Source organism: Budorcas taxicolor, chromosome 7 (assembly GCF_023091745.1).
Source record: "Budorcas taxicolor isolate Tak-1 chromosome 7, Takin1.1, whole genome shotgun sequence".
Taxonomy (NCBI): Eukaryota; Metazoa; Chordata; class Mammalia; order Artiodactyla; family Bovidae; genus Budorcas; species Budorcas taxicolor.
In genome coordinates this window covers 8,086,118-8,104,754 of record NC_068916.1, presented here as the reverse complement: position 1 = coordinate 8,104,754, position 18,637 = coordinate 8,086,118, and the positions used below count along the sequence as shown (strand labels likewise).

Sequence of the window (18,637 nt, the reverse complement as noted above, 5' to 3'; positions counted from 1 at the left end):
AAGTCATTTTTCAGATCCTGTATTGCCTTTAATATCTACTGATACTTGCCATGTTAAATTTTTAAATGCCCAAATCTAAAAGTACTTCTCCATTAATTCAACATGACGTATGAATATAATAACATAATTTTGTGAAAAGTTATTATTTTCTGAAACACATACAAAAAAATCATGAAACGGGTTATTATTTCATATTTTGGCAAATCTCTTTCTTGTCTGGCTTCATAGAAGACAATCAGATTCTCATATTTGATTCTATATTCTCCCATCTGTTCTGATAACATATTCCATAGTTTCTCGAAGACTACTGCTCCTTTATGAGAGGAAGGATGTGTAAAAAGACAAATGACCTCTTAAATAACAGCAAAAATAATTGTGTTTTTGTAGAACTCCCCGAATCTCCCCTTTTGCAGAACCACCTGGAGGCTAACTTCCAGGGGTTCCCCAGAACACACTTTGAGAACTGCCATGGTAGCTGACTGATGAGATGTAGGGAAGCTTGAGGGGGTGAGGAAATGTGAGGGCCCTTGAACTCCAGCCTGAAAGTTTATCTTAGGCAGACGAGTGAGCTTAAGACTACTCCTGAACTAGAGCAGCATAAGGAAGAAGTCAGTTCTGCCGCTCTGCTTCCATCCTCAGGTGTGGAGTCTGGCAGCGCAGGGGACTCTGCTGGACGTCCTGGACGGTGTCGGGGCCCCGGTGAGCCTGCTGGCCCGGGGCGGGGCCTTGGTGGCATCTGCTTCCCGTCAGTCCTCATCTTTTAAAGTCTGGGATCTCACCTGCGCTCAGAAGCCAAGGGCCTCTAACCCATTCCTGGATCGCACTGGCCTCACGGCAGTCTCCCACAATGGCAGCTACGTCTACTTCCCTAAAACTGGGGACAAAAACAAAGTCAGCATTTGGGCCTTGGCAGAAGGTTTGTAAGACTTAAGCACAGCCTTTTGTGTGGGTAAGAACTGAAGCCCCTGTCTTGGTCTATTTGGGTTGCCATAAACACCATAGACAGGAAGAGGAGAAGATGAAAGAACAGACACTTATTTCTCATGCATCTGGAGGCTAGAAAGTCTGAGATCAGGCCCTGGCAGATCAATGTCTGTCGAGAGCCCGCTTCCTGGTTTGCAGATGGCCACCTTCTCAATGTGTCCTCCAATGGCAGAGAGCAGAGAAAGAAGCAAGCTCGAGAGTCTCTTCCTATAAGGCCACTAATTCCATTAATGGGGACTCCACCCTCATGATCTAATCACCTTCCAAAGTTCCCACCTCCTAACACCGTCACTGGAGAAGGCAATGGCACTCCACTCCAGTACTCTTGCCTGGAAAATCCCATGGACGGAGGAGCCTGGTGGGCTGCAGTCCATGGGGTTGTTAAGAGTTGGACACGACTGAGCAACTTCACTTTCACTTTTCACTTTCATGCATTGGAGAAGGAAATGGCAACCCACTCCAGTGTTCTTGCCTAGAGAATCCCAGGGATGGGGGAGCCTGGTGGACTGCCATCCATGGGGTCACATAGAGTTGGACACGACTGAAGCGACTTAGCAGCAGCAGCAGCAACACCATCACATTAGGGGGTTAGGACTTCAACACATATTTAGGGGTAGGACCCAAACATTCAGTGTGTAACACCCCACTCCAGTTAGGTTAAAAGTGGCTGATAGGAAACAGGACTCGATTTCATAAATTTCTAGCATATGGTCATTGGTTATTTGATTGTCAATTCCTGTTTTAGTTGAGGCTTCCCTGGAGGCAGGGTTCCTGATGGGGATATTTGCACAAGTGGTATACAGAGGAGGGCTCCCAGGAGGAGAGAGTGAGGAAGCAGGCTGGGTGGCAGCGGCGCTGAACATGGGGCTGGTCTCAGCCTGACTCCACGAGGAGCCCAGGAACACGAATTGCACTTCACAGTTGTCCCATCTTGAAGGAAAGGGACCAGCCTTTTTACTCCCATATCAGGCAGTCACTGGCCATCCTAGGTGGTGGGCCCAGCCCCCAGGCATTTCTAAATGAGGTGCTTCCTTCACTCAACAGCCATGAGGTCTTGGATGGGGGTGAACTGACTGGTAAAGGGGATCTAGGCACGTCAGCAGTAATATCTGCTCAATCCCCACTGGGTGGACGGAAGTATAGAAATTTCTGTTGCTGTTCAGTCACCAAGTCATGTCCATTGAATCGGTGATGCCATCCAACCATCTCATCCTCTGTCATCCTTTTCTCTTTCTGCCTTCAATCTTCTGCCTGGCTAATCATAACATGAGAAAAGAAATTCACTCTCAAGTTCGTGTCTGGATTCCACAGACATTGGTTTAGTGCCAGTCTTGGGGCCAAACTCTGGGAGTTAACAGTGAGCAAGACAGATGAAGTTGCAAATTTTGAGGTGCTTGCCTGCTAGTCATGGGGGAGAGTAGGATGTGAAGAAACAGAGCAGGGTGGTGGGCAAGGAGATAGGAGTCAGTAAACCACAGCCCAAGGGCCACATCCAGACACACATTTGTTTCCATGTTGTTTGAGGACGCTTTAGGGCTGTGCCAGCAGAGTTAAGTGGTGACAGCAGAGAGCATATGGGGCAAATGTATTTACTCTCCTACCCTTTACAGAGGGTGCAAAAGGAAACATTTGGGATGAGAGGTTCTGAAGACCAGAGAAAGGCATGTACATTGGTTCTGAGAAATCTTCAGAGGGTCTGAGGCAGGGCAGTGAGATGTTGTGATTGTCATATTTTAAAGCTTGGATGATTGGTGGGCAGGAGCAAAAGCAGGGAGGCTGGCTATAGCCAAGTTGAAGGGTAACAAAAGCATTTTTTTTAACCCTTAAAAGATGGGAACCAGTATCCCTGTGATCCATTCTTGATGCGGCCTTCTCTCGATGACAGGTGAGGAGCAAGATGCTCTGGACACCTCCAACGAGGTCAGATGTCTGGAGGTCGCCGAGCAGGCCAATCTCCTTTTCACTGGCCTCGTTTCGGGGGTTGTCCTGGTGTTCCCCCTGAATTCCAGACAAGACGTGATGTGTATCCCTCCTCCAGAAGCCCGGAAAGCCGTCAACTGCATGGCTGTCAGTAAGGACGAGGGGCACCTGGCCATTGCCTATGACAGCACCGTCCTGGTGCTGGACATCAGCCCGGGGGACCCCTGTCCAGTCATCAGTGGGCCAATATACACCTTCTATACCCAACTGCCTGACACCATAGCCAGTGTGGCCGTTCTGGCTGACTATCGTGTCATCTATGGCATGCTCAACGGCGACCTCTTCCTTTACGAGTGTGTGAATTCCAAGGTGTTCCCTCTGGAGGCCCATGGGAGCCGAGTCACCTGTGTGGAGGTCAGCCACAAGGAGCAGCTGGCAGTCAGCGGGGCCGAGGAAGCCCTACTGTGTCTCTGGGACCTGCAGGCGTGCAAGTGGAAATTCGAGATGAGCTACACGGTGGGTAGCCTGCCACACCATGTGCATATCCTGGCATTAGAAAATGGATGATGGGCATCATTTATTAAGGGTAGTACACTGTGTGCGGCCGACCAGGCTCGGAACTAGTATGAGCTAAGTGAGAGAGGTCCTCGCCTCCAGAGGAGAGTTTCAGGGGATGCCAAAAATCTTGGCCATCCAGAGAAATAATGGTTTAGTTCAATGTTTAAAAAATCAAAATAAATGCAAAAAATACACACAAAATAAAATATCAGCATTCATTTATTTTCAAATATTTTATCTGTGTGTTTATTTTTGGCTGTGCTGGGTCTTCGTGGCTGCATGGGCTTCTCTCGGTTGCAGCGAGTATGGGCTACTCTCTAGCTGAGGTGCTCAGGCTTCTCATCGTGGTGGCTTCTCTCGTTGCAAAGCATGGGCTCCAGGGCCGGCAGGCTTCTGTCGCTGTGGCGCCTGGGCTCCAGAGCACAGGCTCAATAGTTGTGGTGCAAAGGCTGAGTTGCTCCATGGCGTGTGGGATCTTCCCGGACCAGGGATCAAAGCTGTGTCTCCTGCATTGGCAGGCTCTTTACCAGTGAGCCACCAGTGCAGCCCCAAATAGCAACATTTAGAATAAAGACAGGATTGGAACTTTGCGGGCAGTCCACTGGTTAAGACTCGGAGCTTCCAATGCAGGGGGCCCGGGTTTGATACTGGTCAGGGATCTAAGATCCCACGTGTTACACAGCACAGTCAAAAAGTAAAAATAAAGACAGGGTCAAATCCTGCGCTGGCACAGTCCTGCCTCACTCTCCTCACCCTGATCCTGTCTGGCCTTTCTTTCACCCAAACGTTTTGATCGTATGACCCACGCCAGGGCTCTTTCTAGTGCTGAGGAAGGCACTGTGACCATAGCAGCCAGCGTCCCGCCTCTTGGAGCCACGTTCTAGTCAGGGAGACACTGTGAGCTCTGTGAGGGCAGGATGTTTATGTGTTTTGTTCACTGAGGTGGTACCTGTCCTTAGGAGAGCTCCTGACTGTGAAATGTTTGTGAAATAAAAACAAAGCAGCACACACGTGATGTTTGGGGTGCAACCGCACCTTTGAAGGAAAATAGGGCAAGAGAAACAGGCAGAGCGTGCAAGGGCTACTATTAAGAAAGTCAGGTAAGTCTGGTGGAAGAGCATTTTAGGCAGAAGGAACAGCAACTGCAAAGGCTCTGAGGAGGGAAACTGATGAAGTCCTTTACATGCAAAGTGTTTAAGAGTTTTTACATCCATCTCTTAAGAAGTTATTATAAATTTTGTATCAATATGGTTGAGTTATATGTTTACATATTCATATATATTATGCAAAATTGTTCAGTCACTACTGCCGACCCTTTATGACCCCATGGACTGCAGCCTGCCAGGCTCCTCTGTCCTTCACTATTTCCCAGAGTATGCTCAAATTCATGTTCATTGAGTTGGTGATGCTGTCTAACCATCTCATCCTCTGCCATCTCCTTCTGCTTTGGCTTCAATCTTTCCCACCATCAGGGTCTTTCCCATGAGTCGGGTCTTCACATCAGGCGGCCAAAGTATTGGAGCTTCAGCTTCGGTATCAGTCCTTCTAATAAATATTCAGGGTTGATTTCCTTTAGGATTGGCTGGTTTGATCTGCTTGCAGTCCAAATATACATATTAAAATACCATTCTATAATTTAATCCTCACAACAGTCTTGTAAGGTTGTGCTATTATTCCAGATGGGGAACAATGATAGTACCTGAGGTGGCAAGATATAAGCATTGTTAATAAACTAAGGGAGACAATCTTGAAACTAAGAGAACAGAATATATGCAGTTTTATCTCAAAATGCCTTCATCCCCCCTGACTTATTTTTATGAAGTCCCTATAAGGCTAAGATATAAGTAATCCTTTGCCTTGTTGAGTCGGGAAATATCACCACAGCAGTTAAATACACCTAGCTTTTTCTTTAAAAAAAAAAAAAACTTAATTTTGGAATAATTTTAGATTTACAGATTAAGTTGTGAAGATAGTTTGAAGGTTCCCATTTACCTGCTCCTCACCCAGCTTCCCCTGATGTTAACAACTTACATAACTAGAGTATGTTTGTCAAAACTAAGAAAGTAATGTGGGGACAATATTATTAGCTATCAACTTTATTGGGATCATATGTTGTTGGGTTTTTTTTTTAATTTGTATCTTTTTAAATTTCTAATTTATTTTTGGCTGCGCTGGGTCTTCATTGCTTTGCGTGGGCTTTCTCTAGTTGCAATGTATGGCGCTACTCTCCGTTTAGATGCCCAGGCCTCTCATTGCTGTGGCTTCTCTTGTTGTAGAGCACAGGCTCTAAGCACACAGGCTTCAGTACTTGCAGCACGCAGGCTCAATACTTGCAGCACGCAGGCTCAGTACTTGCAGCACGCAGGCTCAGTAGTTGTGGCGCACAGGTTTAGGGGCTCCACAGCATGTGGAATCTTCCTGGACGAGGGATTGAACCTGCGTCCCCTGCATTGGCAGGTGGATTCCCACCTACCGTGTCACCAAGGAAGTCCAGGATCATATGTTTTTCAGTGAGTTCCTTTTTTCTGTTCTAGGATTCCCAATTTAATTTAGCATATAGTTTTAAATTAAATACAATTGGAGCTAATACTTGTATAACCAAGATCATTTAAGAAATTAAATCCTAAAATTCCTGTTCTCCAATGCAAAATGTCACTAATCCTCTCAAACCAATCTCTTTGAAGATGTATTTTGGGCCAAGGAATATCAATGCGTAGCATCTCTCCAGGTTTTAACTTAATCCATCTCGCAAGAAGGAGCTTCCCAGGTGGTGCTAGTGCTAAAGAACCTGCCTGCCAATTCAGGAGACATAAGAGGTGCAGGTTCAGTCACCGGTTCAGGAAGATCCCCTGGAGGAGGGCATGGCAACCCACTCCAGGATTCTTGCCTGGAGAATCTCATGGACAGAGGAGCTACTGGTGGGCTACAGTCCATAGGGTCGCAAACAGTCAGAGATGACTGAAGCGACTTAGCACATATGCATCACCCAAGAGGTGTTGACAAGTCTGGCTTCCTATACAAGTGCCTTGGGGCTGGATTCCTAGGTGTCTTTCAGTCTGAAACCAAGATCACATTGCCTTTTTCTACAGAATTCTTACTGTGTAGGAGTCCAATGTGCTTGCTTCTCCAAGGATGACAAGTATGTCTACGCAGGCTTGAAAGATCGCTCCATAATTGTCTGGAGTGTGCTGGATGGTAAGTCATTTTGCTTTGAGGGTAGGACTGAGCTTAGATCTGGAGACAAAAGACCCTGTTCTGGATCCTTGCCATTAGAGGGCTCTGCTCTGACCTCCCTTCATTGGGTCCCTCTGCTTGGGGGGCAGGTATCTGCAGCCTCAGGGGACAGGCCCAGCTGGAGCTATACCTCTTCTTCTAGAACCCATGCTCTGAAAACCTGGAACTCCAGAACATCCTCCCCACCTGCCCCGGAAGCCCTCTTTAGGGCCTTTGTGGGCTTCTTTCCCAGGTCTATCCTTCTGAAAGTGGGCTATGCCTTGAGTGTGCAGACCCCCAGGCTGTGAGAGTGATTGTGGAACGGTGTGCATGGAGTCTGGATGTGTGAACTGGGTGGGGATTCACGTGTATGTATCTGAGGCCCTCTAGGGATGTAGGATGGAGTTGGATGTGGGAAGAGAAGGGGAAAATCACAGACAGCTGAGGTCTCCCACACGGTTATATTTGGACATGGAACTGAAGAGCCTGAGAATCTTCAACCCAAACCTGACCTTCCAGGTGTTCTGAAGGTATATCAACCAATGTAGAAGGATAGAATATATTTCATTTAAAACAATAGTTTATTAGCTAGATTTACAGTGTTTACATATTGTATCTTATAGGATGTTGACCTTCATTCATTCTCTTTCCTGAGGCCCTGTAAATGTTTGGGGAACCTTGTTTAACATCAACCACTTTGAAAACTCCACATTTCTCATTCTGTTTAACATCACACTAAGGATGTATTACAGAGAAGGCAATGGCAACTCACTCCAGTACTCTTGCCTGGAAAATCCCATGGACGGAGGAGCCTGGTAGGCTGCAGTCCATGGGGTCACTAAGAGTCAGACACGACTGAGCAACTTCACTTTCTCCTTTCACCTTCATGCGTTGGAGAAGGCAATGGCAACCCACTCCAATGTTCTTGCCTGGAGAATCCCAGGGACGGGGGAGCCTGGTGGGCTGCCATCTATGGGGTCGCACAGAGTCAGACACGACTGAAATGACTTAGCAGCAGCAGCAGCAAGGACATATTAACGGAAGTTAACATTTCTTGTGTACTGGATACTGTCACCAAGTCATTTCATTATCTCAGTACACACCCGCCTTTTATAAAATTTGAGGCTCTGAGAGATGGGGTGGGCTGTGGTTTGAAGCTGGTCTACCTGCTCCCCATGGGTACCTTTGTCAGACTCTCCTATAGAGAGAGCGACCCTTATGACACTGGCAGGGAGGGGTAGGAGTTATTGCTATCCCCATTTGACAAATGAAGAAGCTGAAGTTCAGAGTTGATTAAGGAATTTTCTCAAGGTCATAAAGTAAGTAAGTGGCTGAAGGAATAGCAGATAGAGTTGAATATATTGTAATCAAATACATTATAACTGAAAACACTGTGATTGAATCAGTATAATTGAATAGTTATACTCTGATACATTGCAACTGAATACATTGTATTCTAATACAGTGTAATAAAGATGCCTGGCACAATGTCACAGATGGCTCAGAAGCTAAGGTCTGTGGACTGTGGCCTTAAAAGCCCATCCTGCATAGGCTCACAACCTCTCTTCCCACTTCTTCTTCAATAATAATATTGACTGAATTCACTCTGGGATGAAACTGATACTTAGCACTTGACATGCATACCATCTTCAAATCTTCAGAATTCCCCTCAGCAGGTAGGCTCAGTTATCATTCCCATATTGTAGATAAGCAAGAGGGACTGAGAATTTTGCTGTCATGCCTAAGCAAGTAAGGGGGATAGAAGAAATTTGACCCCCTGCAGCTAACTCTCAAATGTGTGAGACTGGATCTCTGTGGCTGCATTTTTATAATTTATGCCCATCCCCCCACTTCCCCCTACAGGCACACTGTTGGCTGTCCAGTTTGTCCATGCCGTGGTGAACAGAATCATCCCAACCTCCAATGGCTTCATTGCCCCCTCCAGACATGGCTATCTCATCCGTGAGCGTTTCCAGTGCCCTTCGTCAAGACTCTCACAACAGGACCCTCTCAAGAACTTCAAGAAAGCAGTGTGGATGGTCAAATCCAGGCAGAGAGAAGAGCTGGCAGCTGCTGCAGGAGCACCCCAGGACTTGAGGTCGGAGAGTGCCCAGGGAAATGAATCCATATCAAACAAACGCTCACAAGTCTGCCTGCTGGTGTAAGACCCCCCTATGGCGCCAAGTGAGCTGGTCCCATTCAGTCCAACTGAAGCAGAAAGAAAGTACGTGTTGACAAATATCTGGACTCGAAGCCTCCAATCATGTGACTCAGACCTTGTTTCCTACCATCTTTCCATTTATTTTTCTCTCCTCAGCTGTATTCTCAGGTCTATCCCCAGATTAGCATCATGACAGCCAAGTTCAGCAGAAAAGAAGGTCTCTTTCCAACAGTTTGATCCAAAGTCCTGGTTCTAAATCTGTTAGCCCCACTTAGTTCATACACCCATCCCAGGACACAAAGATATCTTTGAGGAAAATGCAGCACTCTGCTTGGTGGTCCTGACCCCACGTCCATCCAGACTGAGGTTGGGGTCAACACCACCCAACTCTGTAGACTGAGAATGGGAGAGGCTACTCCCCAGGGTAACTGGGGTGCTAGTCAAGATGGGGATAGATGGATGTGAGACCAACCAAACCACAAACCACAAAGGACCACAGAGCCTTACAGTTTATAAAGCACCAGGTGCTATGGTCTGATCCTGATCACAGCCCATACTTCAGAGAAGGGGCAGGAGTTTCTGCTTTCATTTTACAGATAAGGAAACAGCCGTGCAGAGTTAGCTGTGATTTGCTCAAGATCATGAGCCTGAGGTGCGGGAGAACTCTGAGAAATTAGAATCCAGAGCCTTCCTGTTCCAATTTTTGTTGGGAACACCTCACTCTAATTTTAGACCCAGAAGCACAACCATCAGTCCTATGGGTGGCACATTCAAATGCCCACAGGGACCAACAAGTAATCAAGATGGTTGCTGTGCACTGGGGTGACCAACATATTACGATGGCGACAATGCCAACACGGAGGGCTTTGCTCCGTCTGGGCACGAGACACGAGAAGCTTGACTCTACCCTAGAATGGCCCTGGGGAGAGCAGCCCACTGGTGCCAGAGCTTCCTGTTGTCACAAGTAAAGCCAGAAATCTGGATTTTTATGAGAAATGTCCTCATTTTAATCAAGTTGGCAATTGGTTCAAATTTGCACTTATAGGCACACTTGGCTCATGTCTCTAGCTCATTGTGACCCAATTTGGCATTAAAACAGTAAACTTGTTATCATTCTTCCATCTATGCTCCTTGGCTCTCAAACTATGAGGCCAGAGACGCTTTTTATCTTAAAAACTGGAGACTCTTGGAAGCAGATGGATAAAGCTGCCAACATCTTCCTACCATGCTTTTGGACCATCTCTGCCTTGTGCAAGTTGAAAAGTCTGAGTTTCTGCTCCACTTAAGTGGCTTTTTCTCTTTTGCCTGCAGCCTTCTAAAAGCCCCCACTTGCTTCTGGGGCTTTTGCTGTAAGGATAGCAGAGTCCGAACCTTCAAGGTGCTATTCCAGCCTCTCCTCCCCCGCCACCTCCAACTGAATTCCAGACAGAAAAAAAACAGCCTTAGAAATAGAGGCCTTTGAGCTGGATGTGACCTGACCAATGGTCTCATTCAGCCATTTTTAAAACTAGTGTTCCAAGGAGGGCTTTGACAGTTCTGCAAATGTTATTTAGCATCAAATTCCATTTAAAAATGTTTTATAACTGTAATTTTAAAATATACATTGGGTAGCAGTTTTTAAGGTGTTGGAAATAACTAACATAGGATTCTCCTGCCATCTCCATTTAACTTAGAGGGGAGGGGAGCCCTTGAAAAAAAATAAAAGCTACTCTTTGCACCATGTCTCTGTGAATCAGGGGTTTACCCAATGCATAAATAAGATTTAGCTACAACTTCTGGTTTAAAATATGAGTGTCCATCTCAGCAGCCTCAGTGAGAATCAGTTGCTTCATATGTAAACACTAACTTGACTATAGGAAAGAATTTTTTTTTTACTAATAAAATGCTACTTTGAATTGTTCCTTACCATGGTATTTCTGTAGAGAGTCTTCATTTAAGAAAGTGTTCGGTTGCTATGAATGTTTGACAAGCACAGTGCTTTGTAGCGGAGTGACTTGCTTGAGGTTCCCCAGCTGTGGTGGAGCCAGGGTGAGAGCATGGTTATTGTGCCAACAGGACTGTATTAACATACTATCCAAACTGAAACACTTTTTGACAGTGAAAGGGAGTGATCCAAACAATTACTCCAGGACAACTACAATAAGCTGGCTATCCCAGGACAATTGGAATATACAGCTCCTCTAGCTATAGCAGGGATTAATTTATATTAAATTCTAGAGAGTCCTTTTAAAAATGAAACGTGACATATAACATTGTATTAGTTTCAGGTGTACAATATAATGATTTGATATTTGTATACATTATGAAATGATCACAAGAAGTGTAGTTAATATTCAACACTGGGCTTCCCAGGTGGATCAGTGGTAAAGAATCCACCCGTCAATGCAGGAGACGCAGGAGGTGTGATCTCTGGGTCAGGAAGATCCCCAGGGGAGGAAATGGCAACCCATTCCAGTGTTCTTGCCTGGGAAAACGCCAAGGACAGAGGAACCTGGTGGGCTACAGTCCATGGAATGGCAGAGAGTCAGACACGACTGAGTCACACACACACACACACACACACAGTTGATTTACAACAGTGTCTTTATTTCAGGTGTACAGCAAAGTGACTCAGTTATATATAGTGGGTTGGCCAAAAGGTTCATTTGGGATGTTATGGGAAAATCCGAATGAACCTTTTGGCCAACCCACTATATATATGTGTGTGCGTGTATTCTTCTTCAGATTTGTTTCCCTTACAGAACATTATAAAATATTGAGTTTAGTTCCCTGTGCTATACAGTGGGTCCTTCTTGGTTATCTATTTTATATATATTAATAGTAGCATGTGTATGTTAATGCCAAACTGTAGACGAATTCCAGTTTTGTATATAAATTCACTGGTATCTTTTTTTTAGGTTTCCCATGTAAGCAATATCATATTTGTCTTTTTTCTGTCTGGCTTACTTCACTTAGTATGATAATCTCTAGGTTCATCTACGTTGCTGCAAATGACATTATTTTCATTCTTTTCTTGGTAAGAACTTTTAAGACTTATTGTCCTAGCAACTTTCAAATATACAATTCAGTTCAGTTCAGTCCAGTCGCTCGGTCGCGTCCAACTCTCTGCAACCCCATGGACTGCAGCATGCCAGGATTCCCTGTCCAACACCAACTCCGGGAGTTTACTCACACTCGTGTCTGTTGAGTTGGTGATGCCATCCAACCATCTCATTCTCTGTCATCCCCTTCTCCTCCTGCCTTCAATCTTTCCCATCATCAGGGTCTTTTCAAATGAGTCAGTTCTTCACATCAGGTGGCCAAAGTATTGGAGTTTCAGCTTCAGCCTCAGTCCTTCCAATGAAATTCAGATTGATTTTCTTGAGGATGGACTGGTTGGATCTCCTTGCTGTCCAAGGGACTCTCAAGAGTCTTCTCCAACATCACAGTTCAAAAGCATCAATTCTTCGGCACTCAGCTTTCTTTATAGTTCAACTCTCACACCCATACATGACCACTGGAAAAACCACAGCTTTGACTAGACAGACCTTTGTTGGCAAAGTAATGTCTCTGCTTTTTACTATGCTGTCTAGGGTGGTCATAACTTTTCTTCCAAGGAGCAAGCGTTTTAATTTCATGGCTGCAGTCACCATCTGCAGTGATTTTGGAGCCCCCAAAAATAAAGTCTGACACTGTTTCCACTGTTTCCCCATCTATTTCCCATGAAATGATGGGACCAGATGCCATGATCTTCGTTTTCTGCATGTTGAGTTTTAAGCCAACTTTTTCACTCTCCACTTTCACTTTCATCAAGAGGCTCTTTAGTTCTTCTTTGCTTTCTGCCATAAGCGTGGTGTCATCTGCATATCTGAGGTTATTGATATTTCTCTTGGCAATTCTGATTCCAGCAAATATACAATGCAGTATTATTAACTATAGTCACCAGATTGTACATGACACGTCCAGGACTTATTTATCATAAGTTATTTTTGGTGAGAAGTCAGCTTCCTTATTAGATGGTTACACAAATAATAATGCATTATCACAGCAAGAATCAAACAGAACAGAGGCTATAAGGTAAAAATCAGAAGTAGGGTGATCAGGGTGACTTGGTATACAAGACTTTCCAGTAGTCATGTGTGGATGTGAGAGTTGAACTATAAAGAAGGCTGAGTGCCGAAGAATTGATGCTTTTGAACTGTGGTGTTGGAGAAGACTCTTGAGGGTCCCTTGGACTGCAAGGAGATCCAACCAGTCCATCCTAAAGGAGATCAGTGCTGGGTGTTCAATGGAGGGACTGATGTTGAAGCTGAAACTCCAATACTTTGGCCACCTGATGCGAAGAACTGACTCCTTGGAAAAGACCCTGATGCTGGGAAAGATTGAAAGCAAGAGGAGAAGGGGATGACAGAGGATGAGATGGCTGGATGGGATCACTGACTCAATGGACATGAGTTTGAGTAAACTCCAGGAGCTGGCCATGGGCTGGCTGGAAGGCCAGGCATGCTGCAGTCCATGGGGTCGCAAAGAGTCAGACATGACTGAGCAACTGAACTGAACTGGTGTCACTTAAAAGCAAAAGCTCCATGTTATGATAACTCTTCAGTCACTGGCAAATCAGGATATCTGATCACCTAAACAGCTCTTTGGAACTCTGCATTCAGATGCTTATATCTTTCCTTTTCTCCTTTGCTTTTCTCTTCTCTTCTTTTCACAGCTATATGTAAGGCCTCCCCAGACAGCCATTTTGCTTTTTTGCATTTCTTTTCCATGGGGATGGTCTTGATCCCTGTCTCCTATACAATGTCATGAACCTCAGTCCATAGTTCATCAGGCACTCTACCTATCAGATCTAGTCCCTTAAATCTATTTCTCACTTCCACTGTATAATCATAAGGGATTTGATTTAGGTCATACCTGAATGGTTTAGTGGTTTTCCCTACTTTCTTCAGTTTAAGTCTGAATTTGGCAATAAGGAGTTCATGGTCTGAGCCACAGTCAGCTCCCTGTCTTGTTTTTGCTGACTGTATAGAGCTTCTCCATCCTTGGCTGCAAAGAATATAATCAATCTGATTTCAGTGTTGACCATCTGGTCATGTCCATGTGTAGAGTCTTCTCTTGTGTTGTTGGAAGAGGGTGTTTGCTATGACCAGTGCGTTCTCTTGGCAAAACTTTATTAGCCTTTGCCCTGCTTCATTCCGTACTCCAAGGCCAATTTTGCCTGTTACTCCAGGTGTTTCTTGACTTCCTACTTTTGCATTCCAGTCCCCTATAATGAAAAGGACATCTTTTTTGGGTGTTAGTTCTAAAAGGTCTTGTAGGTCTTCATAGAACCGTTCAAATTCAGCTTCTTCAGCGTTACTGGTTGGGGCATAGACTTGGATTACTGTGATATTGAATGGTTTGCCTTGGAAACAAACAGAGATCATTCTGTCAGTTTTGAGATTGCATCCAAGTACTGCATTTCGGACTCTTTTGTTGACCATGATGGCTACCCCATTTCTTCTAAGGGATTCCTGCCTGCAGTAATAGATATAATGGTCATCTGAGTTAAATTCACCCATTCCAGTCCATTTTAGTTCACTGATTCCTAGAATGTCGACGTTCACTCTTGCCATCTCCTGTTTGACCACTTCCAACTTGCCTTGTTTCATGGACCTAACATATGCAATATTGCTCTTTACAGCATCGGACCTTGCTTCTATCACCAGTCACATCCACAACTGGGTATTGTTTTTGCTTTGGCTCCATCCCTTCATTCTTTCTGGAGTTATTTCTCCATTGATCTCCAGTAGCATATTGGGCACCTACTGACCTGGGGAGTTCCTTTCAGTATCCTATCATTTCGCCTTTTCATACTGTTCATGGGGTTCTCAAGGCAAGAATACTGAAGTGGTTTGCCATTCTCTTCTCCAGTGGACCACATGACTGTGTGGATCACAATAAACTGTGGAAAATTCTGAAAGAGATGGGAATACCAGACCACCTGGCCTGCCTCCTGAGAAACCTATATGCAGGTCAGGAAGCAACAGTTAGAACTGGACATGGAACAACAGACTGGTTCCAAATAGGAAAAGGAGTACGTCAAGGCTGTATATATTGTCACCCTGCTTATTTAACTTCTATGCAGAGTACATCATGAGAAACGCTGGGCTGGAAGAAGCACAAGGTGGAATCAAGATTGCCAGGAGAAATATCAATAACCTCAGATACGCAGATGACACCACCCTTATGGCAGAAAGTGAAGAGGGACTAAAAAGCCTATTGATGAAAGTGAAAGAGGAGAGTGAAAAAGTTGGCTTAAAGCTCAACATTCAGAAAACAAAGATCATGGCATCTGGTCCCATCACTTCATGGGAAATAGATGGGGAATCAGTGAAAACAGTGTCAGACTTTATTTTGGGGGGGCTCCAAAATCACTGCAGATGGTGACTGCAGCCATGAAATTAAAAGACGCTTACTCCTTGGAAGAAAAGTTATGACCAAGCTAGATAGCATATTCAAAAGCAGAGACATTACTTTGCCAACAACAGTCCGTCTAGTCAAGGCTATGGTCTTTCCAGTGGTCACGTATGGATGTGAGAGTTGGACCGTGAAGAAAGCTGAGCACAGATGAATTGATGTTTTTGAACTGTGGTGTTGGAGAAGACTCCTGAGAGTCCCTTGGACTGCAAGGAGATCCAACCATTCCATTCTGAAGGAGATCAGCCCTGGGATTTCTTTGGAAGGAATGATGCTAAAGCTGAAACCTCAGTACTTTGGCCACCTCATGCGAAGAGTTGACTCATTGGAAAAGACTCTGATCCTGGGAGGGATTGGGGGCAGGAGAAGGGGACGACCCAGGATGAGATGGCTGGACAGCATCACAGACTCGATGGACATGAGTCTGAGTGAACTCCAGGAGTTGGTGATGGACAGGGAGGCCTGGCGTGGTACGATTCATGGGGTCGCAAAGAGCAACTGAACTGAACTGAACTGAACTGGAACAGCTCTTAATCCCCCAATTCCTGCCCCCTAGAGCCATACCTTTTGACCAACTTCACCCATTTCACCAAACCCTACCTGCTGCCTTTGGCAGCCCCCAATCTGCTTTCTGTATCTATAAGTTTGAGAGGTGGTATTTTTTAAATTTATTTTTAAAATATTTATCTACTGGGCTATGCCAGGTCTTACTTGCAACATGCAGGATCTTTAGTTACGGCATGAGAACTCTTGGTTGCAGCATGTGGGATCTAATTCCCTGACCATGGATTGAACCTGGGCCCTCTTCACTGAGTGGCCAAATCTTAGCCACTGAACTTCCAGGGAAGTCCCTGGCAGGGTTTAGTTAATTTAAAAATTTTAACTTTAAAGTCTAGAGATTTGTTTTTGCTAAACTCTGTGAAAACATTCAAACCCACAGCAAAGTTGCAATATTGAGGACAATGAACATGTATTTATGAGATTCCCCAATTGCCCTACTGCTGCGAATCTCCTGCTAAACCAATTCAAAGTGGCACTGGGGCTAGGCTGAGAAGAGTGGAGGGAGCACTCAGACACAAAGTTAAAGAGGCACCGAAAATAGTCAACCATCAAAACAGACGTTGGGTTACCACAACGTTTAAATCAAAATGAATGAAAATGCACATTGAACAAAATGCCAACATTTTCAATAAAACTGGATTCTGATCCTGTATTTGCACAGACTCCTCACCCTAATTCTGGCCCTGGTGATATCAAGACACTTCAGTGCTTATGTAAAGAGGCATCTTTAAGGAATAAGGTCATTCTCCTACATAACGGCACACACCTGCCCAAACTAACAATCAGTTCAGTTCAGTTCATTTCAGTCACTCAGTCGTGTCCGACTCTTTGCGACCCCATGAATCACAGCAGGCCAGGCCTCCCTGTCCATCACCAACTCCCCGAGTTCATTCAGACTCACGTCCATCGAGTCCGTGATGCCATCCAGCCATCTCATCCTCTGTCGTCCCCTACTCCTCCTGACCCCAACCCCTCCCAGCATCAGAGTCTTTTCCAATGAGTCAACTCTTCGCATAAGGTGGCCAAAGTACTGGGGTTTCAGCTTTAGCATCATTCCTTCCAAAGAAATCCCAGGGCTGATCTCCTTCAGAATGGACTGGTTGGATGTCCTTGCAGTCCGAGGGACTTTACGAGTCTTCTCCAACAGCACAGTTCAAAAGCATCAATTCTTCGGCGCTCAGCCTTCTTCACAGTCCAACTCTCACATCCATACATGACCGCTGGAAAAACCATAGCCTTGACTAGGCGGACCTTTGCTGGCAATGTAATGTCTCTGCTTTTCAATATGCTATCTGCTGCTAAGTCACTTCAGTCGTGTCCGACTCTGTGCAACCCCATAGATGGCAGCCCACCAGGCTCCCCCGTCCCTGGGATTCTCCAGGCAAGAACACTGGAGTGGGTTGCCATTTCCCTCTCCAATGCATGAAAGTGAAAAGTCAAAGTGAAGTCGCCCAGTCATGTCTGACTCTTAGCAACTCCTTGGACTGCAGCCAGGCTCCTCCATCCATGGGATTTTCCAGGCAAGAGTACTGGAGTGGGGTGCCACTGCCTTCTCCGATATGCTGTCTAGGTTGGTCATAACTTTCTTCCAAGGAGTAAGCGTCTTTTAATTTCATGGCTGCAGTCACCATCTGCAGTGATTTTGGAGCCCAAAAAATAAAGTCTGACACTGTTTCCCCATCTATTTCCCATGAAGTGATGGGACCAGATGCCATGATCTTTGTTTTCTGAATGTTGAGCTTTAAGCCAACTTTTTCACTCTCCTCTTTCACTTTCATCAAGAGACTTTTTAGCTCTTCTTCACTTTCTGTCATAAGGGTGGTGTCATCTGCATATCTGAGGTTATTGATATTTCTCCCGGCAATGTTGATTCTAGCTTGTGCTTCTTCCAGCCCAGCGTTTCTCATGATGTACAATAGGCATTCCTAAGTTTTCTAATCAGTCCTAAAGCATTCCTAATTAGCTATTTCTTCAAACTAGGATGCAATCAAGATTTGTTCACCCATTGCACTGCATTCATTTGCTTTGTCTCTAGTCTCATATTGTAGAGCAGGAGTCAGCAAGCCACAGTCTACATGTTTGTTTTTGTAAATAAAGTTTTATTGAAACACAGCCATGCCTGTTCATTTGCATATTATCTATGGCTATTTTCATGCTACAGTGACAGAGAATGTATGAACCCAAAGTGAAAAATACAATCTGGCTCTTTGTACTTATGTATACTGCATACTTTAATACTGCGTGTATTATACAGACATACAATAAACATACATATTTATATTGTATATAACATTTATAATACTTTTATTATATAGTTATTTGTTTAAAATATAAAATATTGGGACTTCCGTGGTGATCCAGTGGCTAAGGCTCCATGTTCCCAATGCAGAGGGCCTGGGTTTGATCCCTGGTCAAGGAACTAGATCCCACATGCAGCAACTAAACAGTTTGCATGCTGCAACAAAGCTCAAAGATCCCACATGCCACAACTAAGACCTGGCACAGCCAAACAAACAAATTTCAAATATATATACATAAAATATTTACAATCCGCCAACCCTGGCCTTAAATGACTTGATTAGATTTAGAGCAGACATTTTCTTAAACGGACTTTTAGGTTCACAGCAAAATTGAGTGGAAGGCACAGCGATTTCTCATATCCCCCCTCCACCCACACGTGTGTCATTTCCTCCATTATCAACATCCCCACCAAAGCAGTCCATTTGTCACACTTGAAGAACCTACATTGACACCTCATCATCACACGGTAAACGGTTTTGAGAAGACTACTTCATAGGG

The 18,637-nt window shown here is 44.8% G+C and overlaps 1 protein-coding gene across 1 annotated transcript in view; it reads left to right on the top strand.

Annotated features, from left to right (window-relative positions):
- Nucleotides 1-8,840, top strand: part of NWD1 (NACHT and WD repeat domain containing 1) — a 76,372-nt gene extending 67,532 nt beyond the window's left edge. The window contains exons 15-18 of the mRNA XM_052644063.1: nt 640-916; nt 2,870-3,420; nt 6,552-6,657; nt 8,539-8,840. Of these exons, the coding sequence (XP_052500023.1) occupies nt 640-916; nt 2,870-3,420; nt 6,552-6,657; nt 8,539-8,840 (1,236 nt within the window). The remainder of the gene's footprint in view (nt 1-639; nt 917-2,869; nt 3,421-6,551; nt 6,658-8,538) is intronic.
- The last annotated feature ends 9,797 nt before the right edge of the window (nt 8,841-18,637 follow it).